This window comes from Natrix helvetica (genome assembly GCF_964273705.1).
Source record: "Natrix helvetica genome assembly, chromosome: 7".
Taxonomy (NCBI): domain Eukaryota; kingdom Metazoa; phylum Chordata; class Lepidosauria; order Squamata; family Natricidae; genus Natrix; species Natrix helvetica.
Window position 1 is genome coordinate 8056071 of NC_138558.1, and position 27186 is coordinate 8083256.

The 27186-nt window shown below is 43.5% G+C and overlaps 2 protein-coding genes across 3 annotated transcripts in view; both read right to left on the reverse strand.

Moving 5' to 3' along the window:
• Positions 1-117: 117 nt before the first annotated feature.
• Positions 118-20248, reverse strand: NUP54 (nucleoporin 54; the record flags this gene model as incomplete). Of its 2 annotated transcripts, XM_081960409.1 has the most annotated exons (13): positions 118-1399; positions 2343-2453; positions 3541-3660; positions 5399-5506; positions 8334-8427; positions 9550-9604; positions 11625-11821; positions 13575-13762; positions 13955-14181; positions 15217-15357; positions 16092-16166; positions 18151-18312; positions 20132-20186. In XM_081960409.1, 13 exons carry the CDS (start codon positions 20184-20186, stop codon positions 1271-1273), a joined length of 1662 nt encoding a protein of 553 aa, XP_081816535.1. In that variant the 3' UTR covers positions 118-1270. The 2 variants fall into 2 exon arrangements, with proteins under 2 accessions (XP_081816535.1, XP_081816534.1); XM_081960408.1 differs by lacking the exon at positions 18151-18312 and having other exon boundaries at positions 20132-20248.
• Positions 20249-22031: 1783 nt separating this feature from the next.
• The window catches only part of SCARB2 (scavenger receptor class B member 2), a 30381-nt gene continuing 25226 nt past the window's right edge, over positions 22032-27186 (reverse strand). Inside the window, exon 12 of the mRNA XM_081960393.1 lies at positions 22032-25947. Within this exon, the coding sequence (XP_081816519.1) occupies positions 25909-25947 (39 nt within the window). The 3' untranslated portion in view covers positions 22032-25908. The remainder of the gene's footprint in view (positions 25948-27186) is intronic.

Here is a 27186-nt window from a genome sequence, read left to right on the forward strand (position 1 = left end):
AGTAGCTACCATCCACGGGCTTGATTTCACACCTGGGCTACCTTTACCACATGCGCACATATGGATTATTGTACTTTGGAGTGATGCCAAGCGCAGCCAACTCACTTGCAAGCACAGTCCAGTTTGACAATCTACCTTTATTATCCCTGGTGCAATTAGTAACATAACAATTGGAAAAAAACTTATTAAGAAGAGCTGCCTTTCATGGCCAAGAAATCTGAAAGAAGGCTAGCACGCTACTGTGGCTATTTCCTCAGCCCCAGTTCTTGGCATAAAAAAAAAAAAACCAACAGCAGTTAGATTTCTAATATAATAAAGCAATACCCTTTGTAAAAGCTTTTCTTATAAGGATTTTATTTTCACCTTAGGAAATGCAACACGGAGGGCACAATTCCTCTGCTGTGCCGTAGGAGCAGGATGTTAAAGCAGGGGTCTCCAAATAAGACTGGTGGACTTCAACTCCCAAAAAGGCATGGCAGCCTAAGGAGTTCTGGGAGTTGAAGTTCCTTAAGTCTTAAAGTTTGTAGATTTGGAGAGTCCGGGATTAAAGCAACAGGCCCAGCTTGAAATGCAGGTTTCTGTTGTATTACTTGAGAACAGGAGGTGGTGGCTAGGGATGTCGGTAGCTCTGAATCGCATAGGATATTTAGGTCAACAGATTAATTAGTGATTGGGCAAGATTAAGACTCCTAGATCCAGTTTCCATCTGTAGTAATCTTGAAAACAAGTCATCCGTTACAAAGAGCATATGGCTGAATAACAGAAAGAAAGCAGATTTCATTACCTTTGTAAATTCTGATGAAATGATATAAAATTATAGGGTTTTGTGCCCGTTAAGCACAAAGGGCTGGGGGGGGGGGGGGAAACACCTTTGCCTTTGTTTTTCTTTCCCAAACATCGGCAGGTGCGTTTTCTCCTTTAAATCAGTTGTTTTTTGTTGTTTCTCATACAGAGGTGGTGTGTTATTTTCCCTACTGATAATTTAACACTGTGAGTGTTGTTCGGAAAAACAAAAATGAGACATAGCTGAACGCAATAGAAACGCAGGCTTAAATCATGGTGTTCAAAGTATCCTTCCACCTTAAAATCAACTGCAGGGTTTTTTTTCCCCCTAGGACCTTTATCCCTTTTGACCTTCGGGGTAGAGTGCCAAGTCCCTAGCATTCTCTCAGAAGCTTTACTAAGATTTATGGTCCACACCTGGTGGATTTTAGTGAAGGGAAACAAGGTGTTTTCTATGCCCATAGAGTCAATGGAAAGGATCAGTCGATCAACTGAAGACGCCCCCTCTAACTGGAAGGTTCTCATTCAAGCCATGTTCTATCAGCTTCGCGTCTTCAAGGTCATCTTTTATAATACTGATCAGGTGACTCAATCCTTCTTGCTGCTGCTTCAAATGCTGGGGAAAGAAAGAAAGAAAGAAAGAAAGAAAGAAAGAAAGAAAGAAAGAAAGAAAGAAAGAAAGAAAGAAAGAAAGAAGGAAGGAAGGAAGGAAGGAAGGAAGGAAGGAAGGAAGGAAGGAAGGAAGAAAGGAAGGAAGAAGAAAGAAAGAAAGAAATTAATTGATTGAGATCGCTTTCTTTCAGCATTTTTATCCTGTCTTTATTCGTTTTATACGTAACTCAAGGGGGTGAACATACCTATCCTTCCTCCTATTTTCTCAATAATGACCATCCTGTGGTGGGTTGAAGTGAGAGAGAGAGTGATTGGCCCAGTCTCACACAGCAGGCTTTCACGTCTAAGATGGGACTAGAACTCACCACTTCCTGGTGATTGGTCAAAAGTCAACCAACTGGCTTTCATGCCTAAAGTGGAACTAGAATTCATGGCCGCTTAGAGCCGTGAGGACGAACCTATGGCACGCGTGCCCAAAGGGGCACACGAAGCCATGCCTCCTGACATGTGCGGCCTTGCCTGTTTGTCTTCTGGGTTTCTGGCGAGCGTGCACGTTTGACCATCAGCTGTCCTTCGTGCATGTGGCAGTGCCGAAAACCAGTGTGCACATGCATGCCAGCCAGCTGATTGTTGGGTGCGCATGGACGCTAGAACCTGGAAGTTCAGCTTTTCTGGAGTATGGCTCTGATGAATGCACACACGTACTTTTCAGTACTTGGTGCCGAAAAGGTTCCCCAACACTGTCCTACAGTGATTGGACCAAAATCACCCAGGCGGCTTTCACATCTAAGATGGGACTAGAACTCACCACCTCCTGGTGATTAAAAGCCAACCAGCTGGCTTTCATGCCTAAGGCGGGATCAGAACTCACAGTCTCCCAGCTTTTGGCCTGGTGCCTTAACCACTAGACCAGGGCTGTCAAACTCCTAATTCCAGTCACTCCACACCTGTTTGATTTCCCGTAAGAGGTCTGCGTCGATGTAGTATCTCTCTTCGGTTCTGACAGCTCCAAAGTGGTTTTGCATTCGGATCTGTGACATCAGCTCATTCAGCCGACCCTGGAAGAGACCGTTACACAATTCAAATCTAGTTTACGCATTCATGAAATGAGACGGAAGAACGAGCTGCGTTATTTTGGTTGCGGTTTCCTATCGACAAAAAAACCGACAACCTCTTTCTGTCTATAAAATTAAGTGCCTTGGATGGAAAGGATCTTCATGGCTGTTGTTTTGCACAGAAAAGCATTCAAAAGTGTGATTTCACTGCTTACAATTTTAAAGCATTTGGGTAAGGTGGAAGATGACCTAACTCATTAGCTTCTCACTAACGGTGCAATCATGGTTATGTAGTGTAGATTGGAAGGGGTGTCCCTTTGAGGGCTGTATGCAATGACATTTTTTTTTATTGTTTTAATTAAACAAAAAACACACACAAAAACATTCTTCATTACATCTTCCAGAAAGCATGTCGATTGGTTACAATTAAATTATGTGCGTTACTACAATCATTCTTTATATTTCATTCATATTGAATTGTACATTTTAAATCAAAAATCTTTATACCATCAATATACCATCATTCTCATTTAACTATATTTGTTTAAACGTGCTTTTGTCTAGATTCATTTATATTTATATTATAATAAATCTAGACAAAAATTTATTGCTAGAATTTATAAGTACCCCGGAGAGATTGCATCTTTATAACAAAATCTAAACAACAACAAAAAAATATTAATAAAATTAGTAAATCTTTTCCCCAGGTCCCATATTATAGTTTATATCCAAATTGTTTTTACCAGTTAGTTAGTTATTAATGACATTTTATTTTAATGTATGCCGATTAGTGTACATTCAAAGTGACAATGAAGTTCTTTTATTCTGTTCTACCGTGTTTCCCCGAAAATAAGACAGGGTCTTATTTTCTTTTGACCCCTGAAATAAGCGCTTGGCCTTAACTACAGAGGGCTTGTCGTGTTTGAGAGCCGGGTCAGAATACTGCCATTTCCTGAGAGAAGGCAGATAATCCGGTGAGATTCTTGTAATATGGAGATCAACAACACACAAACCTATTTGATCCATTCTTGGGAGTCTCTTAGTTATGTCTGAGGTTAGGGATCCCACCGCAACTTTCTGAGCTGCTCACCTTGAACTGGGTAGGGGCGTTGAGTTCGCACTGAATCGTATCCAGCTGCACCCGGAGCTGCTCCTCGTCCGCTTGGATGGCATACCCGCTTTTCCTCTGGATCTCTTGCTTGATTAACACCTGCAACACATATTTTTAAAAACTATTACTCGTCTCAGAAGATGTATTTGTGAAGTTCCCAGATGACCTAGGTGTCAACTGGTAAAGTGTTGCCAGTATTCTGTAAAGGAAGTTAATCCTTTGGGAAGCAGGGAGAACCTGGCCCAACCTGACTTCTTGCAGACATTTCATTACCCAACTAGGGAACATCATCAGTGCTAGTAGGGAGTGGGGTTTGCTCTCATGTTATATACTGTGTTCTGGTTTGCTGTGACTGACAAGGGCTGCTTACTACCTACTTTTAGCCACAAGGGCAATGTGGAGGTTTCACAGGGAGATGTAAAACCTGTAACATATACTAAGAGAGAAAAGGCATGGTCCCTCTGGCTAGCTTTTGCAGAACCCGGCACTGCTTTTCTTTATATATAACTAGCTGATAACCCGGCGTAGCCCAGGTATGTATTTATCCCAATCCTGTATTAGAGGGAGCCCCCTTGTGGAGTACTGTGAAGCCATTACGATGGCAACCCCATTGTGCTGTATAGTAGAAGCCATTTTAAGGCACAACAGGCTATATCTTAACAGAACTTGAATCCAAAATGCACACTATCATTGTCAAAAGTACTGTGACTTGACATAGAGATAATTCAGTCCTTTTCATTTCAGCAGCCCAGGCGTTCAGGAGTTATGCTGGAACACCCACAGATGTTTTATATATAGAGAGAGACTAGATAGATGGGAAGAGAAGATAGAAAAACGATTTTGTAGCAGACCTTAGTAATTCAGTCTCTATTTAGGTCATTATTACATCCTTACATCGATTGCAGAATCTTGCCAATATTTGGAGGTATTTCTATGCATATTTCTCTTATCCTCTACAAATGTTCTGTTCATTCCTTTCTTCATCAAGCAATTTTCTACTATACGTTATAGGTCATATTTTTAATACATTCATTAACTTATATTTATGAAAATTCCTGTTGCCAATGCATAGATTTTTGTCGGCTAAGATAAAGGTAAAGGTTTCCCTCACACGTCGTTCGCAACTCTAGGGGACAGTGCTCAAGGCAATCTGGGAGTTCTGAGGGGGAAGAGGGAATGGAGCTGGAGGAGAGAGAGACAGAGGCAGAGCCTGTTGGCCCTCAGATGGAGAGTCAAGAGCCCCCAGGTCTGGAGGTCGCTGATGAGGAAGAGGAGAAATGGCTGGGTCCAGTGCCTGACGTACGGATGCACAGAAGGCAGAGGAGAGGAGGGCAGTGGAAATCTGTAGGCTGATCCTTGGGAGGGAAGAGCCACTGCTGCTAGAGAAGTCCCACCCTAGCTCTGGGGACAAAACGCAGGGGTCGGAGATAAATAGAAGTGGCAGATACAGGTTGGCAGAAGCTGGGACAAGTAACGGGAGCTCACTCTGTTACACGGCGCTAGGGATTTGAACCACCAAACTGCCGACCTTTCTGATCGACAAGCTCAGCATCTTAGCCACTATTTGTTGGTTAGCAGATGGACTAAATATAACTTCAATAAATTGATAAAACAGCACTGCAACCTTTGGAAAGTGTAATTGCATTTTTGTACGTTTATTAGACTAGAACATACTTTCTTCTCCAGCTGAATCTAAGGCCATCTCCTCAGGTTGACTTCCTGACTGAACGGAAGTTTTTTGGATCTCTTACATTTTTAAGCTTACGTAATGCTCCATTTTCTTTTACTGAAAGGCTATAAAATATAAAAAAATAAAAATCTGCCAGCACAGGCTTACCTGCAAAGTTCGATGGGAAAGATCCATTAGCTTTCTCTTGTACTGAGCGATTTTGGCCATAGTTGTAGTCTGGTTTTTCTGAAGCTCACTTATATCTTCTGATATAATCTACAGATAAAAAGAGGGATTAGCTCAGATGCACAGACAAAGAAATTCAATTTGAACAATCGATTTGGTTCCATTTCTAGAATCTTTTCACCTTTTCCATTTCCTCTTGGGTACTCACGGAACTGGAAGCAACTCCATTCAGAGTCACTGTCAGTTTAGAAATAAATGATCACTCTCAATTCTTTTTCTCACTATCTCTAGGTACACCTGCACACAGATACACACACACACACACACACACGCACACACAAAAAAAATCATCTGTGACAAACCCCACACTTTGCTCTGACACAACTGTGTCTCCTGAGATGCTGGATAAATTGATTCCATTCTGCTACTTGAACAAACAGGACTATGTTTTTCTCCCAGTAAAACGCCCTTTCCTTGTATTTCCATTCATACAATGGCCCAAAATTCAACTGCATCTCTATGATTCCAACAAAGATCACTTGGAAAGTGGGTTTAGCTTTTCAATTTTTCACCCTGGCAGGTGAGAGGCACATGGACCCTGTCAAAGATGCACTTGGTCCCCTCCCATTCTGGTATTTAAAAACTTTCCTTTTAGAAAAAAGGCATCTGGCTTCTAGCTGAGTTAGGGAGCTATTGTCCTAATTTTTTTTACTGTGGTCTTAAGATTTTAATTGAGGCAATCGTTGGATGCTTCTTTTATTTGGTTTATACACCGCCCACCACCGCTGCATTGGGCAGTATAGAAATTAATGTATAAGCAAGCAAATACGTAACATTTGTTGTCGGAACTAGATTAAAGCACCAAAGACAAATGCCTTATTTTTTTTTACCCTGTTTCCCTGAATAATAAGCCCAATCGGGCTTTTGAGTACATACGCTAAAAAAAGCCCTCCCTGAAAATATTGCAACACAGCAGCAGCCATGAGGTAACCATGCTCGCTGCCTCCTGCATCTCAAAAATAGCAATACCTCCCCGAAAATAAGACCAAGCGCTTATTTTGCGGGTCAAAAGAAAATAAGACTCTGTCTTATTTTCGGGAAAAAAACGGTATGGTTGGGCAAAAAGATATGGCTTTTAGATATACTTCCTGAGTTTAGCGCTGTGGAGGAAAAGAAGAGAAAGGGGAAAAGGAAGATCTGTCTATCAATATCTAGGCCAGCGATGGCAAACCTTCTTTGGCTTGCATGCCATAACTGGGGGGAGCGCAGGGGGGTCATGTGCGGGCGTACCGCACCCATAATGCAATGTGTGACCCCCCCCAGTGCGCATGCGCGTGCTACAGGCGCTCCCCCCCATTTTTACATGCTTTTTACGCCCTCCCCAGGCTCCAGAGGCTTTATAGGAGCCCGGGGAGGGCAAAAACAGCCTCCCCCCCCCCCCCCCAGAAGTCCTCCGGAGGCGTCAGGGAAGCCTCCGGACGGTCCCTGAAGCCTTCGGAGCGCTCAAAACGACCCTCCGAGCAAACAGGAAGTGACTTCCGGTTTCCTCGGAGGGTCGTCTTGAGCGCTCCGAAGGCATCAAGGAAGCTCATGAAACCTCCAGAGGGCCTCCGGGGGTGGGGGTGGAGGCTCTTTTCGCCCTCCCCAGGCTCCTATAAAGCCTCTGGAGCCTGGGGAGGGCAAAAAATGGCTTTATAAAAGGGTGAAATCAGCTGGCCAGCACGCGCATGCCAGCTGATAGGGCAGCGCCTCACGTGACCTGACAAATGGCTCTGCGTGCCACCTGTGGCACGCGTGCCATAGGTTCGCCATCACTGATCTAGGCAGATAGCGGGATGATCTCTCTCCAACTATCGTTTCTGCACTGAGCTCCGAGCATGTACTAAAGTAGTGTAAAATTCAAAGCCATCTTCCTTTTGAGCCAGTCCACATTTTCCTCCCAGAAGCAATTAGGAGTGTTCTAATACACTCCCTTGCTTCATTGATGGCTGGCTAAGATGGTTTCTGCATCACAGATTTCATGACTCTTGGATTCTGGAATTGTACATTAGCTCTCAAACAAGCCTTAAAAGCCACAAGCATTAGAGATTTAATGGTCAGGCAGAAGAGTAGCAACAGGAAAACATCTCCCGTTCCAAAAATGGTGGCTTTTCCTATGTTCAAGGCAATACAAATATTAACTTATACAAGGCAATCCTTATACAGGTAGCAAACATCAAAACTAGACACTACCAAGGACCAAATATTTACGATATTGTTTTGGGAATTTATTCCGTCAACAGATGCTTAACATTTTCTTAGTTGGGCCACGGTTGCGCAGTGGTTAAAATGCAATACTGCAGGCTAATGCTGCTGACTGCCGGCTGCCAGCAGTTCAATTAGCACCATCTCAAGGTTGACTCAGCCTTCCAATCTTCCGAGGTCGGTAAAATGAGAACCCAGACTGTTTTTTTTGGGGGGGGGGGGAGGGGGGGCGTAAGCCGACTCTGTAAACCGCTTAGAGGGGGCTGTAAAGCACTATGAAGCGGTATATAAGTCTAAGTGCTATTGCCATAATAATAATTAAATTTATTTGCTGCCCATTTCACCATGGGACTACTTTAGGCAGCTTACAGTAATAAAAAAAGGAAGTTTAAACAAAGTGAAAGTAAAATAATAGAATAAAATAAACGAAGAAAAAGAAAGCGAAGAAAATACATCCATATGACTAGTTAAAAAGATGGAGAAGTGGGGAGCAGAGAGTGAGGGGGGGGGGAGGGGGAGTCTGCTGTCACTCTAGCAGCCACCTCCAGAAATCCATCTTAGGGTGGACTGTAAAGCGGTATACAAGTCTAGGTGCCATTGCCATCTCCACCATCCGTGGTCAAGCCTTAAGTATTTCGGAATAGAGGGGCAGGGTCGAAGAGTGGACACTTACGTCCAGTCGGCTCTGATGCTGCTTTGTCATTTGGTCTTGAACTTTCAACCTCCTCAAGAGTTCCTTGAAGCCAACCATTGGGACTGGAATCAGCCTGCGGAAGTGAAGAGCATGGATACAGCAAAAATTAGATGGAAGGGCCAACTGTTGCCAACTTCCAGTTTTATCCCTTCTTCCCAAGGGAGCCCTGGTGTGATATACGGAGAGCAGTTGAAAATGAATGCGGTCATTAATAAAACTATGTATTCTAAAGTAAGATAATACAAATGAGAAAAATAAAAAAATAAAAACACAATTTAAAAGGCGGGGCAATTATTACCTTGCAGATCCGTAGATTGAACAATAATTGAAGCCAGTGTTTCTCAAACCTCATTGACTTTTAAGATATGTGGATTCCAGAGGTGGTATTGAGCTGATTCGGGACGGTTCAGGCGAAACGGTAGCGGAAATTTTGAGTAGTTTGGAGAACCAGCAAATACCACCTCTGGTTGGCCCCGCCCTCCTGCCCGTCACTCCCTGCCCCATATTCACTTGTTTTTTAAGCTCAGCTGATTCGCGTGGCAAAGTGGATTGCTGCGTCTCAGCTGAGCTAAGCTCACCAGCGCTGACCCTGAGGGCGGTCTTTAGAGTGCTATGCGCGCGCACAAAGTGTGTAGAACTGATAGGAAACTCCCAGAATTCCCCAGCCAACCATGGGGAATTCTGGGAGTTGGAGTCCACGCCTTAAAAGTCACTGAGGTTTGAGAAACACTAATTTAAATGAAATACCGCTGGTGCCACAGGAGAAATAGAATAAGTGCTATAAATCTACAGAGTAAAGGAATAATTCTTTTGTACATCAGAGAGGTAAAAAAAACAAAAAGCAAGATTTCTTACAGAGATAATTAGGAGCCTTTGTTTTTTAACTTTATAAAAATTGATGTTTTTCATTAACAGAAAGAAGAAAAATGGAGACGGACTTAGAAAGAAGGGGGGGAAATTGAGAACAAAACTGCGGAGATGAGAAGAGGTAATTTAATATGGGAGAGAAAAAAAAGTTCTTCCAAACTACAACTAATCATCAAAGCAGCCACTTTGCAGGAAGAATCTTTTTTTGTTTTGTTTTCTAAGCCAATTATTTCAATTTCTCCATTTCTCCTCTGGAAAATGTTGTTATTCTTTTCGCAAATTGCTACAAAAGTCTGCTTCTTATGAGTCATCTTGCAAGCCCCCTTACTTTTCAGGCTCGGGGTTGTCCACTTTGGCCTGTTCCCAAATGATAGGATCAACACCTGTAAAGGGAGAAGAATAGAACTGATTCCTTCTCCATCTTTTATTAGCGTAACAAAGGATTTTTTTTTAAAAAAAGTTCGCCTTTCTTTTCAACAGAAATATCCCTTATGTCTTAATCATTAGACCTTTAAAGTTTAGTTAAAATGCTCAAAGTTCTAGATAAAATGATAAACATACCATGCCAATTAAGATCTAAGAGCTTTTCCTTTTAAGTTAGCATGTAAACCGATTTAAATCAGATCCTCAGGGTTATGTAAAGGCTCTTTTTTCAAATGCTAAGGAAGGATGAGGGTATAAGCAAATGTATGTAGCTGCTCTGGGTGAGATGGGCAGCTATATGAATTTTATTAATAAGGAAATAAATAACATAATCACATTTCTGCGACTCATTCATGTAACAAACCCTAAATCTTTGAATACCAGGGGTTGTGTGTGTGTGTGTGTGGTTTTAGTCTTTGTATGCTGCCTAGAGGCACTTGTGTGATATGGGAAGCCATATAAAACATGGATGCAAGGAAGGAAGGAAGGAAGGAAGGAAGGAAGGAAGGAAGGAAGGAAGGAAGGAAGGAAGGAAGGAAGGAAGAAAAAGGGAGAAGAAAGGTAGATGGATGGAAGGAAGGAAGGGAAAGGGAGAAGAAGGATGGATGGATGGATGGAAGGAAGGGAAAGGGAGGAGGATGGATGGAAGGAAGGAAGGGAAAGGGAGAAGGGTGGGTGGATGGATGGAAGGAAGGAAAGGAAGGAAGGAAGAAAAAGGGAGAAGAAAGGTAGATGGATGGAAGGAAGGAAGGGAAAGGGAGAAGAAGGATGGATGGATGGATGGATGGATGGAAGGAAGGGAAAGGGAGGAGGATGGATGGAAGGAAGGAAGGGAAAGGGAGAAGGGTGGGTGGATGGATGGAAGGAAGGAAGGAAGGAAGGAAGGAAGGAAGGAAGGAAGAAAAAGGGAGAAGAAAGGTAGATGGATGGAAGGAAGGAAGGGAAAGGGAGAAGAAGGATGGATGGATGGATGGATGGAAGGAAGGGAGGAGGATGGATGGAAGGAAGGAAGGGAAAGGGAGAAGGGTGGGTGGATGGATGGAAGGAAGGAAAGGAAGGAAAGGGAGAAGGGTGGATGAATGAATGGAAGGAAGGAATGAAATGAGAGGTAAAGATAGAAAAGGTGGGAGGGAAGGAAAGAAGGGGAAAGAGAGAGAAAGGGGAAGGAAGGAAGAAAAAGGGAGAAGAAAGGTAGATGGATGGAAGGAAGGAAGGGAAAGGGAGAAGGGTAGATGGATGGAAGGAAGGAAAGGAAGGGAGAAGGGTGGATGAATGGATGGAAGGAAGGAAGGAATGAAATGAGAGGTAAAGATAGAAAAGGGGGGAGGGAAGGAAGGAAGGGGAAAGAGAGAGAAAGGGGAAGGAAGGAAGAAAAAGGGAGAAGAAAGGTAGATGGATGGAAGGAAGGAAGGGAAAGGGAGAAGGGTGGATGGATGGAAGGAAGGAAGGAAGGAAAGGGAGAAGAAGGGTGGATGAATGGATGGAAGGAATGAAATGAGAAGTAAAGATAGAAAAGGGGGGAGGGAAGGAAGGAAGGGGAAAGAGAGAGAAAGGGGAAGGACTTTCTCTTTAATGGGTCAAAGACAACTGAATGATAAAGAGTTTCCCCTTGCTTAAATGTAACACCAACACAGGAAATTGGTTTATCTTAAGTAGAGGCCTCTCACTGGTTTCATGCTCAGGGCTGACAGACTCAACAAATATGCTTTCCTTCCTGTCCCAATGTGGCATCCTTTGGAAACTGTCAACACTGTCCAAACAACCTCACAGACATTTAGTGAGAAGACCACTTGCGATCTTTCCAAATTGTGGGTAAAAGCAGACTCCAAAGTCTCAAGCCTTGTTGACGGAGCTAGCTCTCTCCCTTTGTAAGCCATTTGCTCCAAGAGTCGCTCAAACGTTCACTTCCTCAGAAATACCCGTTCGTTCTCTTGCTTGTAGGAGAGGAATGCTGGATCATCCACCCCAAGCCCGGCTTACCTGCAGGAGGATGCTGTAGCAACTGCTTGACCTGGGCTGGGGAGAGCTCAGTCCTGGCCATGCTGAAGGTCACGCCAAGCTGCTGCAACTGGAGTTTGATGTTGGCTTGTTCGAAGTGCGCATACAGGGTGGTGGCTGGAACCCGCCTGGAAGTCCCGTTGGGTGACCGTTCAACCACATAGATCACTATTTCTGTTCTAAAAGATCAGGGAAAGGATTCAGGTGTGACAGGCGGGCAGAGTCCCCGACTTACGACTGGTCGCTTAGCAACTCTTCAAAGTTACGATGGACTCCAAGGGACACACAAGCCAGATTTGAAGTCCTGACAACTGCCTCTTCATGGTCACATGGCTGCATTTGGGGTTTTGAAATCCAATGGGGGTCACACGGCAGCCTGCTTAATGACCATGACTTATGACCAAAATTACAGGCTCAATTACGGTTGCAAGTCGAGGATTAACCCGTGAAAGATTTCTGAATTGTGTAGTTATTTGGACTCAAGTGGCACACTGCAAAGGTAACCAACTGAACATTTTAAGGAAGTAAGATCTCTCCCTCTTCTGTTCTCGTTGTTTTCAGAGGAAAATCTCACAGTGGATCCTAAGAACTGATAATGAAAACCTAAGGGGGAAAATACCTTTTCTGTTAGGTCTTATTGGACCATACGAAGAAGGGGAAAAGGGTACAGGTGAATTTCCCCAGGATGAAAAACCTCGGGATGAATTTCTCTTTTTTTCTACCGGGGAGACTGATAGGTCAGAAGTAGCACTCCGCACATCTGCACTTAAGTTATAGTTTAACCAGCATTTACTGAACAAAGTACGATTCTATTCATGCAACCCAAATCTAAGCCATTGTTTAAAAATAATGACAATGGAGTTTACCCGATGCATTCAGCAAAACAACAACACTCTCTTAAACTCCAGTGTGTTGTGTGAACTACTGAGGAGATGGGCAGGGGACAAATGAATAAGACAGTTTTATTGGAGGCCATCTAAATAAAACAGATCTTAAGTTTAGCCTTGGTCTGGGAAACTTCAGGCTATTATAGATGGCAGGATAAAATATAACAATAGCATACCGCTTCATAGTGCTTTACAGCCCTCTCTAAGCGGTTTGCAGAATCAGACTATGGCCCCCAACAATTGGGGTCCTCATTTTACAGAAGGATATAAGGCTGACTCAACCTTGAGCTGCTCAGAATTAAACTATAGGCTGTGGGCACAATTAGCCTGAAATGAGGGGGTCCTTAATGCTCTCCACGCTTGCTTGTTTTCTTGCAGATGTTTCATTACCCAAGCTAGGTAACATCATCAACTCTGATTAGCTGGAGCCTGTTCCCAGTGTGCGCATGCACAGAGCTGCCAGACGAAGGGAACAGCTAAAGAACAGAGTCGACTTGGGAGTAAGGCCACAGGTGGACGCTGAATGGCCCCTCCTAGAGGAAATAAAAGAGGAGTGAAAGGGGAGTGGAGTTTGCAGGAGACAATCAGTTCGCTTAATTGGTTCGTGACTCTCTGACACTCCTTGGCAAGTTTTGTGGATATCAGCCTGGCAGCTCTCCAAGCCAGAGAAGGTCTGTGACTATAAATCCTCCCTTGAAAGACTTTGCTGGATGAGCAGAATTCACAGTAAATTAATAAAAGGGGGTTTTGTCGGGACAAGGAGTTTGCTTCATGCTCTTGGGAAGCCTCGGTCAAAACACAAGGAACTCTCATTCCAATCTGAGCTACAAATATTCCCCTTTATTGTTAGTCTGAAATACTGCACTCTAAGTGCTGCGCCACTCTTGTGGGGTTTATATAGACCAGGGGTGTCCAAACTTGGGAACTTTAAGACTTGTGGACTTCAACTCCCAGAATTCCCCAGCCAATTCTGGGAGTTGAAGTCCACAAGTCTTAAAGTTCCCAAGTTTGGACACCCCTGATATAGACTATCCAATTGTCTTACTGGTCATCAGGCATTGTCTTTAAACCTTCTACGTTGACTGTGAGCGTCTGGTTTGAACCCAGGATTTTGTGCAACGATTCCACCAGTTGCTGCTGCAGACCACGGATCTCGTTTTCTTTTTTATTGAAGACTAGGGCCACCAAGCCATCTTCGTCCTTGTTGTTGGGCATGCAGCTGTAGCCCACGGCCTGTAAAAGAGACAATTGTCTTTTCAGCTGCAGAAGCTCACTCTTTTTCTGTATCAACACAGCGCTAAGGCGGCATTAAAAATGAACACTGAGCTGACACAGAGAAGATTATCTTTAAAGTCCCAGCAGATGGAACAGCTAACCCAACCAACCAAATGTTTGGATCCAGACACAAGGAGAAAGACCTCCTACCTTAAATCTGCAGAATGGGTTCTCCTGCGTAAATTCCACGGGGGCAATGTTGTTGTTGAAATACCCTTTGCCTGTGCCCCAAAATGCCTGCAGCTGATTCCACTTGGCCAAAATGGCATCTCGCTCATCTCCCAAGAGGCTCGGGGCGGAAAGCGCGCTCGCTGTATTGATTAGCTGGTTGGACTGTGCAGGGGCTTGAACAGTCTGGCTGAAGAGACCTCCAAGTGCTAGAGTTGGATTAGAAGATCCGCTATTAAGAGGCAGATCAAATCTAATACCCTCCCAGATTACCTCCAACACTTTAAAAAAAAGTATTTCATAATCTACAGCAGTGTTTCTCAACCTGGGCCACTTGAAGATAGGTGGACTTCAACTCCCAGAATTCCCCAGCCAGCTTCAAGTTGCCAAGGTTGGAGATCCCTGTTATAGAGCAGGAGTGGAAAACTATAGCCCTTTTATGACCTGTGGACTTCAACTCCCAGAATTCCATGCTGGCTGAGGAATTCTGGGAGTTGAAGTCCACACGTCTTAAAGTTGCCAAGGTTGGAGATTCCCCTGGTTTAAATGGTGCGGTCTTTCAGTGAAGCCACAAATCAACTTTAAAGATATTTTTTTTGCCATGGTCATTAAATAAGACATCATGTGAGCATGATTACCAACTTCCTCTCCTCTTTCCCCCATTGACTTGGCTTGTCAGGAGCCAGCTGGGAAGGTTTCAAATAGCGACGGCGTGATTTGGTGATATTGCAACCATCATAAATAAGTGCTGGTTGCAGGTGTGATCATCAGGTGATCAGAGGGATGCTGCAATGGTTGTAAGTATGAGGACCAGCTGTAAAATACAGGCAGCCCTCGACATAGCAGTTCATTTAGCGACCATTCAAAGTTACAACGGCATTGAAAAAAAAGTGACTTATGACCGTTTTTCACACTGACGACCGTTGCAGCATCCCCAGGGTCATGTGATCAAAATTCGGACACTTGGCAACTGGTTCATATTTATCATGGTTGCAATGTCCCGGGGTATGCGTGTGTGCTTGTGACGTGATCATCTCTTGCCTCCATCTGACAAGCAAAGTCAATGGGGAAGCCAGATTCATTTAGCAACTGTGTTACTAACTTAACAAGTGCAGAGATTCCCTTAAGGTTGGAAAGGAAGGTTGGGAAATCTGTGCAAATCTTACTTAACAATTGTCTCACTTAGCATCAGAAAACGTTGGGGCTCAATTGTGTTCGTAAGTCAAAGGATAACCTGTACTTACTTGGTTGCTGCTGCTGAGTGTTGAAACCACCAAAGCCCAAACCGGTTCCCAAGCCGGTGCCAAGCCCAGTTCCTGTAGTTGGGGCTGTTCCAAAGGTGGTACCGAAACCGAAACCTTTGTTCTGGGTAGCTCCAAACAACCCTGGAGGGAAAGACAAAGAAAGTCAGCCACGAAGCAAGCTGCCGTATTTTTCAGAGTATAAGACACTCCAGAGGATAAGACGCACCTTAGTTTTTGGGGAGGAAAATAAGGGGAAAAAAGTCTGCCTCTGCCTACCAGCATCTATGGCATTCATCTGCCTAGCGTCCTGTCAGTGTGTGAGAGAGTTGAGAGCTATTTGGAAACAAACAGTATTTGCTGTGAGAGCAACAAGGAGAGAGCAAGGAGCCTGGGCGTGGCTTGTTTTGTACTAAAGCTGCATGCTGTGCTGATATCTGAAACTTCTCTCCTCTGCTGAACTACCACGTTGGGAAACCTGCTTTTGGTATACATAAAGATAAGTTCTTGAATCCTGCTGAATCAGTTACTTGTGTGTGCTTTCTAAATGCGATTGCTGCTGCAAACTCTTGACACGTCCTTGCAGCAAATGGAGAACAGCCAGGTCAGCTTCAGCACATTATTGCAGCCTGAGCAGCTGATTGGCGGGGGGATTGACCTCCCAGAACACCCCCAATCAGCTATTCCAGACTGCCTCCTCCGTGCCTCAGGTTTTTGGCTACATTTGGTATATAAGATGCACCTAAAGTTTCACTGTCTTTCGGGGGGGGGGGGGGGAGTGCGACTTATACTCCAAAAATTATGGTAATTGCCCTTAATAATATGCATGTATTTTAATCAGAAAGCCATCTCTACACAAGTGACTTTCAGCTGCTTACCTGTATTTGTAGGAGTTGAGAAACTGAAGGTGGACCCCGCGGTGGTGTTGGTGGTCCCAAACCCCCCAAAAGCTCCTAGGAAACCAAATTATGTAAATTAAAAGGAGGATCACTTTTCGCAAGGCAACCAATTGTTCAATGACAGCATGCTGATTGGAGAAGAGAGATGGTGACAAATGAATGAGGCTGATGTGATCTGATACTCACACAAGATCCAGCGACGGCAGAAAATAGCCAGTGTTAGTTTATTGTTTGGGAAAAAGTACATATACTTGCAAGTCTTTTTTTTTGGGGGGGGGGGGGAGAAAATCTAATAATAATATATATTTGCTCACAACTCAGATAAGGAGGTGACATATTTACTGAAGGCCGGCATTTCTCAAGCTGCTTGAACATGTGTGGAGTTCAACTCCCAGAATTCCCCAGCCAGCATTTCCCCATGAATTGTAGTAGTGGTCAAATCACAGTTCTATATCCTTTCTGCATTTTTCCTTGCAAACCAGCTCCACAGGAAATGCATACTGAAGAAACAATTCCAACTAATCACAAAAGAGTGTTATTAGGATTACCACTTAAGGTGGTGATTGTTTTAACAGTGAATATGAATTCACAATGCACTGAATGTTGAAATGTCTGCATACGTAGCACAGAAATGATGGGAACTATGAAATGAAGATAATTTCATATACGAGCAGCTACAATTAATACAAAAGATATATACAAAAAAAATAGAGGTAAGTAGAGAGTCCCTTTTGGGAGAGGGAGCGGTATAAAAGTTTGAAATAAAGTAAAGTAAAGTAAGTAAAGATAATTACTATTAAAGTCAGCAAAAATAGATTTTTTTAAAAAAACAAAAAGTTTTTGATGTTGAATGTTTTGAATCAAAGTCAGCTGGGATTTTGGGGGGGGGGGCTGCTGATCGTATACGATTTGTTTTTCCACAGAACCTTGAGAAAAGCATGGTGGATTCATGATAATTGAAATCCAATGAAGAGACATAGGAAATGGGAAATATATATATAAATGTAGCAGAGTCCAAGAATTCAAGAAACAGAAAACAAATACCTTTAAAATATGAAATTGTTTGGCCATCTAATTACAACTCTGTATCCCTGCAAGTAACATTGGGTTCATCTCATTTGGGCAAAAAAAATATCATATCCCAATCTTGATCCACATGATTTCAAAACACGTTCATATACACAGACTCAAAGACATACACTGGAAGTGTAACTGAAAATATTTGCCAGGATACTATATATCTTACACGTACAAACACATTTGCACGTTTGTGTATGTAGGTGAGTCCCTTTCATCATTAAAAATGCAATAAAAATCAACTTACAGCTCTGTGTGAATTTTACTTTAGCTCTCAGTTGATCGTTCTTAATGTCTTAGCTATGGAGTTAACCTGATTTCTGCTATTTTTTTCATGCAGCTACTGTTAGAAATGGGAACACTTATTCATGATAATTCCTAAATCCCTAAGCACTGCTGAGTTTTTAGTTATTACTCCTGACAAAACAATGAAGAAATCTGGCAAATTTCTGGAACTATTTAATGCATCCTGGCTGTAACATCAGGCTTTATGCTAAGGTGGATGATGGACCCATGAATAACGTTCTGCTTTTGACTGCTGTTATTCTGGTCTATTGTTAATTGTGCTTTATTATTATTATTCATTATGTGTTAATCTTGATGTCCATTTCACTGCAAGGCAGACTATTTTTCCAATATATTTTGTATGCATCCAGAGTCATAATAGATTGGGGTGGTCTATAAATGTTATTTATTAAAATGTATAGGCTGCCCATCTCACAAACTCTGGCTTTTCTTTTATAAATAAATCATTTCAGGTAGAAATCACATGTAAATTATTTTTAAAATGAATAATAAAAGCAGAGAAATGTTTTGTCAAAACTTAGGCTTGAAGGACTTCTTACAGATTTTAATGCAACTTGTTCATGGATGGAACTTTAAAAAACTGGCAAGTGTAAACTGAATTCTTGGATCCCTCCAAAAGCAAAATAATTACGAGCATCACATGAATATTCTCTACCTGCGCTGGCCAGGCTGTTACCAAAATTAAACGGTGGCGCCGAAGTAGTAGAGACACCAAAATTCCCAACATTAAAATTCACTGCAGGGTTAGCAGTTAATCCAAAACCCCCAAAATTAAACCCAGTGGCAGTGGAATTTGCTGCTTCAAGCCCACCAAATCCTGATGAGTAGGAAGCATAAAGAAAGCAAGATAAAGTCAGTGAGAAATCAAACATTGAAGCAATAAAACCATTTCTTAAGTACTAGAAGAAATACAAGAAAACCAATAGCAGGAATTGTAAAACACAAGCAATTTTTCTGTTCCTAATTTTTTAGGGCAATTTTATTTTAATAAGCAGAATTAGACACCAAGTAGGCCCAACCGCCTCCTCTCTATGACAGCTCCTCAAATATTGGAACACTGCTATCATGTCAGCTGCAGCCCTTCTTTTCATTAGACTAGGCATAGCCAATGCCTGCGACCCTTCTTCATATGCTTTAGCCTCCAGTCCCCTAATCATCTTTGTTGCTCTGCTCTACACTTTTTCAAGAGTCTCAACATCTTTTTTTTAATCATGGTGACCAAAACTGAATGCATTAGGGCAGGGGTGTCCAAACTTGGGAACTTTAAGACTTGTGGACTTCAACTCCCAGAATTCCCCAGCCAGCAGGGAGTTGAAGTCCACAAGTCTTAAAGTTCCCAAGTTTGGACACCCCTGCATTAGGGTTTACCATTGGGTAGATTAAAAGCTATACAAAACCTACCACAAATCAGATAGGGTTCCCTTATATTAGAAAGATGTTACTGGATCCTCCCCATCTTATTTAGATTTCATTTAGCTGAAAGGCATTCCTTAATGCAACCTATCAGCCACTGATGGTGACCTTTTGAGCATATAATAGAGAATAATAGAGAATAGAAAAGAATAAGAGAATATAGAAGAGAAGACAAAAGACAGTAGGGAACAGAGAATAGAACAGAATAGTGAATAAAATAAAATAGAGAATAATAGAGAATAGAATAGAGCTGGAAGGGACCTTTGAGGTCTTCTAGTCCAGCCCGCTGCTCAAGCAGGAGAACCTACACCATTTCAGACAAGTGACCGTCCAGTCTCTTCTTAAAACTTGGAATTTTAATCAGACGACCATGGGGATGCTGGAAAGGTCCCAACCGTACAAAACGGTCATAAGTCTCTCTTTTTTTCAGGGCTGTTTTAACTTTGAACGGTCACTAAATGAACCATCGTAAGTTGAGGACTACCTGTATAAACAAATAAACTGCATTTTTTAAACAAGTTTTCGTCCAGTCCTCCGCCGGGGCTCACTGGGGTCCCTGACTACTGGAAGCTGCCTCAGAGAATTGTCTCTTGACACCCCCCCACCCCCCCAATTTTCTCTGAGGTAATTTTTATTTTTCTCCCTCGTTTTCTCCCTATTTATGGCTTCTTTTAAAAAACATTTTTTTAAAAAAAAAGTACTATGCATGTGTACATAGTAAATACAAAAAGAAAAGAAAGAAAAAGGGAAAAAAAACAAATATTATAGTGCTCCCCCCCCCCCGGAAACCTTTCCCCCCCCTTTACATTTCTTCGCCTATAACAACTAAAAGATATACAATATATTCCAATTGTGCCCTTATCCCCTCCAAAACAACACATATTCTCGAGTAGGTTTATTCTCTTTGCCTTCCACCAGCACTGATTTTAGAAACCCACCCACCCCATATTTCATTATAATTATTTACTTTAATCGTCCTTTTTTTTAAAAAAAAACTTAGTTTCTGTTGTTAATTTATCATTTTGTTGCCGTATTTCCAAATCCCATGATACCACTCATTTCTTTGAATAACCTATTTGTGGTTTCTGAGGAAGCCCAACTCGCTCAACCGCCAACAGCTAGGCAGGCATTCAACGGGTGCAGCTCTCCATTCCCTCCTTCTCCGGCCCGGAAACTCGTTCCCGGCAAGGCCTTCGGGCCTCCCTCTTCGTCTCCGCACTCACCCGCGGGGTTTGGGGCGGCCGCGGCGCCAGCAGCCGCCCCGAAGTTGAAAGCCATGAGGCAGCGTCGAGATACGAGTAACGCCAAACACCGTCCGCCCCCTCCCCGCTCAAAGAAAAAGGTCCGGTCGCCTCTTCCGTCCGGGCGGAAACCATGACCCCAGAGAGAGAAGGCCCGAAGGCGGACTATAGATTTGCGAAAGGTCAGAGCAACGCTCGGGTTCTACTTTCTGATTCTAAATCTTTTATATAAAAACTATGTCATGGAAATCCGTCGGCGCGACACGGCGTCATTCGAGGCTTGATTCATGGTCGGTTGAATTTCTGAAAAGGAACGGGTTGAGTTGGTACGCTACAAGCAAAAAATCATTGCAGAGGTGCGACTCTTGTTTTCTAGCTCTACGAACGGGAACCGTCGTTCACTCGGACATTAAACCTGGATGCACGGTTTGATTGGTTGCTCTGGCAACTGGGCGGAGCGACTAGCGTCATCCGCGCGGGGCTCGTCAATGACGTCATGAGACAGGCGTTATCAGAGATCTGAAAGTACAGAGCGGCGCATAACGCTACCGGCTTCCTCAAAAAGGGAGCGCTGCGCCCCCTTAAGGGTTGGAAGAGGATCGCAGATCTCGTTCTCTTCCGCTTTCCATTTACAGACAGTACTGTCCTCGACTTAACGACCGGAACTGAGCAAGAAATTTCTGTTGCTAAGGGAAACATTGTTTAAATGAGCTTTGCCCCATTTTAGGAGTTTTCTTGCCACATTTGTTATGTGAATCACTGCAGCTGTTAAGTTAGTGACACGGTTGTTAAGTGAATCTGGCTTCCCCATTGACTTTGCTGGTCAGGTCGCAAAAGGGAATTGTATGACACCCCCCCCCCCGGGGGACACTGCAACCGTCATAAATATGAGTCAGTTGCCAAGTGTCTGAATTATGACCGTGTAACCATGGGGATGCTGCAATAGTTGTGTGAAAAGTCTTTAATCCCTTTTTTTTCAGCAACGTTGTATCTGTCACTAAATGAATTGTTGTAAGTCGAGGACTATCTATATTGTGTTAGTCCGTTTGTATGTGTGCACATTTAATTTTTAATTAGATGCTTACTTCCGAGTGATTTTAAGAATATTGTAACTATCAATCTTTTTTAAAAAATCTTAATTTATTGGGATCCGCTTGGCAGACATGCTGAATAGAATCTTCTTAACACAGCAGTTGTAGAAGTATTTGCATTGTGCGTCATTCAGTGCCATTGCCTAAATCACGATGGTTATCTACCTTTCAAAACTAATTATGGAGTGCAGAAGTCAAATTTTATTTTTTAAGTGTATACAAAATATTTACGGTGTGCATCATGCTTTTGGAAGTGTGTTTAATCAAACATTTGGGCTGGTTATAATTAAGTGTTATATGAAAGTCTTCCTCCCTCCCTCCCCTTCCATTATTTCCTCCCTTTCTCTTCTTCCTTCCATTATTTCATGTCTTCCACCCTCTTCTTCCTTCCATTATTTCCTCCCTCCCTCCCTCTTTTCTTCCAATATTTCCTCCCTCTCTTCTTCCTTCCATTATTTCCTCCCTCCCTCTTTTCTTCCAATATTTCCTCCCTCTCTTCTTCCTTCCATTACTTCCTCCCTCCCCCTTTTCTTCCAATATTTCCTCCCTCTCTTCTTTTGTTCCATTATTTCCTTCCTTCCTCTCTTCTTCCATTATTTCCTCCCTCCCTCCCTTCTTCCATTTCCTTCCCCCCTTCACTTTTGTTATTTCCTTTCTTCCTCCTTCCTTCATTTTTCTTCCTCCCCCTTTCCTTCCTTCCCCTCCATCCTTCCACCTTCTCCAACTAAGCATGAAATGCATTTCCTTGTTGGTTTCGGTCTTCCCTTTTAAGACGTAAGAAAACAAACAAATGAAAGAACAAAAACATCTTTTACTCACTGCTTGGTATAGTTCCATCATGCCATAAAAGTGTGTTAGACTTCAGGGAGACACAAGACTGTTTTTAAGGCCAGCACTTGTCGTTAAATCAGAAACAACCTTGGAAAATCAGCTATGGCACAATCTCAGCTTCCCATCTTCTAAAAAGGGTTAATATTAGTGTACCTTGTGTAATTTGCAGAATACAGAGAACAGCAGCTCTTTTTGAGTTAAGAGAAGCATTAGATAAATGGGATTAAAACCCAATCCTGTCCCTTACAACTGAGGCTTGAGTCTTTCTCAAGAGAGCCATCTATAGTTTCAGTCCAAGATAGTGAGGTCAACGCACACATCACCACTTGCGCAGCTGCAGGACAAATATTGTGATGCCCAGTAGGATTGCAAGGAAATTCCTGGGCACTTGGGGCAAAGCTTCAACATCAAGAGCAGAAACAACGGCGAGCAATTCGCAAAGGATGCCCATCATTTCTAAATTTGTGCAAGAGAAGCAACTAGTCCTCAAGTACCAGCAGCCATGGGCCTTGTCCAGTCAGATTAGAAAAATATGTCGGGGGAAAAGGCTGTTTTGAGGACTGGATCCTGAAGTTTTGACTTTTAAAATTTATCCATCGTCTTCAGCAGCAGACAGGTTTGCCAGGAATATCAGTTTCAAGAGTAGGGAGCCTTTATCCTTGTTGGGTTGTTTTTTTTTTCCCTTAACAAGAAACCCCAAATCATCCATCAATTATAGCCAGCTATAAAAGATGCTTAAAATTAAACAAGCAACATTCCAAGCCTTGAGAATTAATTTCAGTTCCGATTTCACAAGCAACTCCTAGTCCGGTACGAAACTCCAGTTGCGTTTCTCCTCCCCCTCCAAATTGTCTTAAATTTGACTGATCGTTTTGTGGAGAAACGAGCCCTTTGATTTATTAACAGCTATTGCAAACCTTGGCATATTTAAAGATGCTACCCGGAGAGTCAATTGCTAATCCCACATCTGGCCACAGCTGGGTTTCAACATATCCAAACAAGAGACCAGCGATAGGAAAGAATATTTGTAGCTGAAGGTTGAACTTTGGAGTCTTTGGTGTTCTCTGAACTTTGAGGGTTTTTTTTTTTTTTTTGCAGATGTTTCACTACCCAACAAGCCAGTTGTATATAAACCGAGAGTAAACCCCACCCCCTTCAGCACTGATGAGGTTACCTAGTTGGGCAATGAAACGTTGGCAAGAAAACAGCCAAGCTCAGGGAGTACCAAGGACCCCCAAGAGACTAACAGGCCAACTTTTCAGAAGGCCGGCCAATTTTTTGTCATCGTGATGGAGTACCCTCCTTGGAAAGCAAGAGTGATTTCAATTCTGCCTATAATCTGCAAGTTATATCATCCTAGGTGAAAAGCTATCCATGCAGAATAGGCCACAACTCTACAAACTTGATCTACAGTATTTGTGTAGTACAGGGGTCGGCAACCCTAAACACCGAGAGCCACAAAGGTCCTAACCGGAAGCCCCCCCGTTCAATTCTGAAACCAACCGGAAGTCCGTTTCCCCCACCGGAGTCTCCTCCAAGCACGGCATTCTTTTTCCTCTACCTGTCCTAACCGAAAGCCCTATCAATTGTGGAGCCGACCGGTGACAGGGAGCTGCAGCAGAGGGATGGAAGAGCCACATGCCAGTTTGCTGACCCCTGGTATAGTACAACTCCTAAGACTGCAATATATTATGATATTCTTTTCTTTTTGCGTCTTTGCCTCTGCAAATATTCAAAACTCTCTCTCTCTTCCTGCCACGACTTTATGCACCGTAATATGACATTTTCATTGCTGAACTGAAAAAGATTCAGATTTTAATTTCCCAGATTTGAGATTCAACCGCCGAGGAAACCACTCGCACCACCCATCGCAGGCGTGCAAAGCATGTGTCTCTAATCTTTTGGATTAATTCTACAGCAGAGGTCACCGTCCAAGCTTGGTTAACTTCCCAGAACTTCTGCCTGGCACAACTGGTGTTGAAATGCCCAGGCTAAGGGACACTGGGTGGGATCCCGCAAAGCCATTTTAAAGATGAAGTGAAAGGAATACAACCGACCCAGCAAAAGCCAGGGGGATCCTTCCTAATCCAAGATTGCAAATTGAAGGAACCACTTCGTTTCTAACAATAGGATTCTAGCCATGGGACATTTGGGAACTATTGAGCATCGTAGCGAGATTTCAAGCCATAAAGTGACAGATTACACTACAGAAAAGAAGGACGGGGAGTATTAGGGACACACAGCATCTCTTTTCACTGCTTAGTTAGTAGGAAAAAAAATGGGCGTTCACGTTGAGTTTGACTCCTGGTGTCTTCATGGACATCCACGTTGCTTTCTGGGCAAAAATTAGTTTGCCACAGCTTTCTCACAGATTTTTTTTCCTCTAACTTCCATGATATCAGATGCCTTGTGCTTTTTCCTTCTCATCTCCTATCCAAATGATCAAGCACAACGTATGACCGCCCCCAAGCAGGGTTAGACAGATGCTACCACACCAAGATTACCGGCTTACTGCCTTACTTTCAGGATCACCTCAAAAAGGATTCCAGCTTCCCTTCCTCAAATCAGTGCAGTTCGCTGGACAAAGACCACCTTCTCAGTCCCTCCGGTGCAAGTGAATGAATGATCCTGTAAAACTTCCCTTTTTTTCCTCCCTCAAAACAGTTATTATCTTGACAAATCGTAGGCTTCGGCCTGCAGGGTTTAAATCCCATTTTGGAAGTTAATTGTGAAGACTCTCTCAGATCCTTTCTCCCCCCCCCCCCACAACCCCCACGTTGAAGAGGGAAATCACGGATGGATGACCTCCGAGGGAGAGGCCTTTCGATCTCGAAAAAACACGTGTTGGATTAAGGGAAAGAAATCTGTTATTCCCAAATCACTTTTGAAGGGGATGTGAGAGAAAGGGCCAGGGAAAATGCTCTTTGACAAATAAAGTTGTGTGCTCTTGGAAAATGTGTGACGTGTCCAGTTTGCGGCGATGGCAGCCTTCAAATATACTTTGCATGTGTAGTTGACAAAATAGTAAAAAATAGAATCCCAGGAAATCTTTTGGTTCAGGGGCTGGATCTTTTTAACTCTTATTTTTCATAGATGCACGAATAGGAGAGAATTCAATAGCGAATACCGGAGCGAGCCTTCCTCAATTTGATGTCCTCTCAAAGGGTTGGCACTGCCGCAGGATGCCAGGTTGGTAAAAGCCGATCTGAACCTTTTGCTCAAAAGGAAATTTAAAAACAAACAAACACTGAATGAGGCATCTGGTGGCTTGAACAAAAACGGGAAATCTCCTGGATGTATGTAAAATTATTCTTTGTGTGTGTGTGTGTGTGTCCCTTTCAGGTGCAAAGATTTAAACTATGGGAAAAATGAAACTCCGAGTAGATCTGAGCTGTAGGATTCACCAAGACATCAAATTGTGGCAGGACAAGAGCTGCGCTGGCCAATGTCCTAAATTAACAAGGATGGCACAAGGCTGACATCACCTTTCATGGCACCTGCCAGAAGGGAACGCAGCTGGCAGAGGCAACTTCTCAAGTCCAACAGATGATGGAGAGTGTAGTGAAATGCTACTGCTATTTTCACACTCTGGGAAAGCAGCGGCAAATGGCGTCCGACCGACTCCCGTTAAAAGGCGTGTCATTCTGCCTTCCGTTTGGGTTCAGTTTACAATCGCCCACCTTCCTCGGAAACAGGCGCTAAAGAGAGGACTACTTGAAGGATGCCGTTGAAGTGGTAGGTTGTGGTGGCAGTTAAAAATGTTTGTCCTGTTCAGTCATCATGGTGAAGCTCTTTTCTTTTCTTTTTTGCAAACCTGGCACGGTTGGGGAGATCGAGTTAAGTCCGGATAAGTGGAGCTCGTTCGTCAACGGTACCCTGTTTGTTAGGGGGGAGGCAAAACAACGACGAGTTAATTTAGAGATTGTGTTTACGCAACCCATTTCATCTATCGACTCCTGCAACTTTCCTGGAGATGGCAAAGCCAAGCAGAATCAGGGGTGGGCTGCTGGGGGGGTTGGGAGAACCTCTAGCTAAACTTTTGTGCAGTTCGGAGAACTCCCAAATCCCACTCCTGGCTGGCCCCGCCCACCCCTCCCATCCCAGGAGTCCCCACGCGGCCCATTTTGGATGCAGGTAAGTGCAGGGCACCAAGGCTCAGGGAGGCTGAAAAACGAGCCTACCGGAAGTTCGGGAAGGCCGTTTCCAGCTTCCAGAGGGCCTCCGGAACCTGGGGAAGCTGTTTTCACCCTCCCAGAGGATTGAGGAAAGCCTCCGGAGCCCGGGGAGGGTACAAACGCCCCCCTCCCCTGGTGCAGGAGGCCGACTAGGCCACGCCCACCATGGCCACGCCCACTCAGCCCCTGCCCTATCCTGTCCTATATTTCCCTGTGTTTTCGCTCAGCTGATTCTCACGGCACACAGAAATTAAGTTTTGAAGCTTAAAATGGGCAAGATTTCACCAACGGTTGCGTCCCACCACTGGGAAGGAGTACGACCTACCTTTGGGTCCCAATGCGGAGGAGATGGTCTCTCTTAAAAAAACCCTACCTTGTTCGTTTCAGAAGACTATGTAAAAAAACAACTTTTAAAAAATGATAATTAAATCCAGCCAATAAAGTGCCTTCACCGGGACCACTAGAACAAACCTCACCAAATCCACACCATCCCCAAAGAGCAGGATTTATATATCCCCCCCCCCCCCTAAGATCAGAAAAGGGAGATCAGCAGGTACAACTTCATTGCAATCCTTCTAGATTTTCTCCACTCTGCAGACCAATTAAAAGCCCTACGGACTCATAGACCAGAACCCCAAGAGGTGTATCCCCACCCAGAAATGTGGGGTTATTTCCAGACTTTTAGGGTCCCTGTTTAGAATAGGAAGCACCCAGAAGCCAAAGCAGGAAATCCATTTCTCAAGTGTTTCTCCTTGCCTATCCTGTGTGACTAGGTAGCCCTGGACTTACGACCACCAGTGTGTGCAAAATTTCCGTCGCTAAGTGAGACGCTTGTTAAGTGAGCCCTGCTCGTTTCATGACCTTTCTTGAGTTAACGCGATTCTCCGGTGTTGTTAAATTAGCAACAGGGCAGTTGCTTCGCCCATTGACTTTGCTTGCC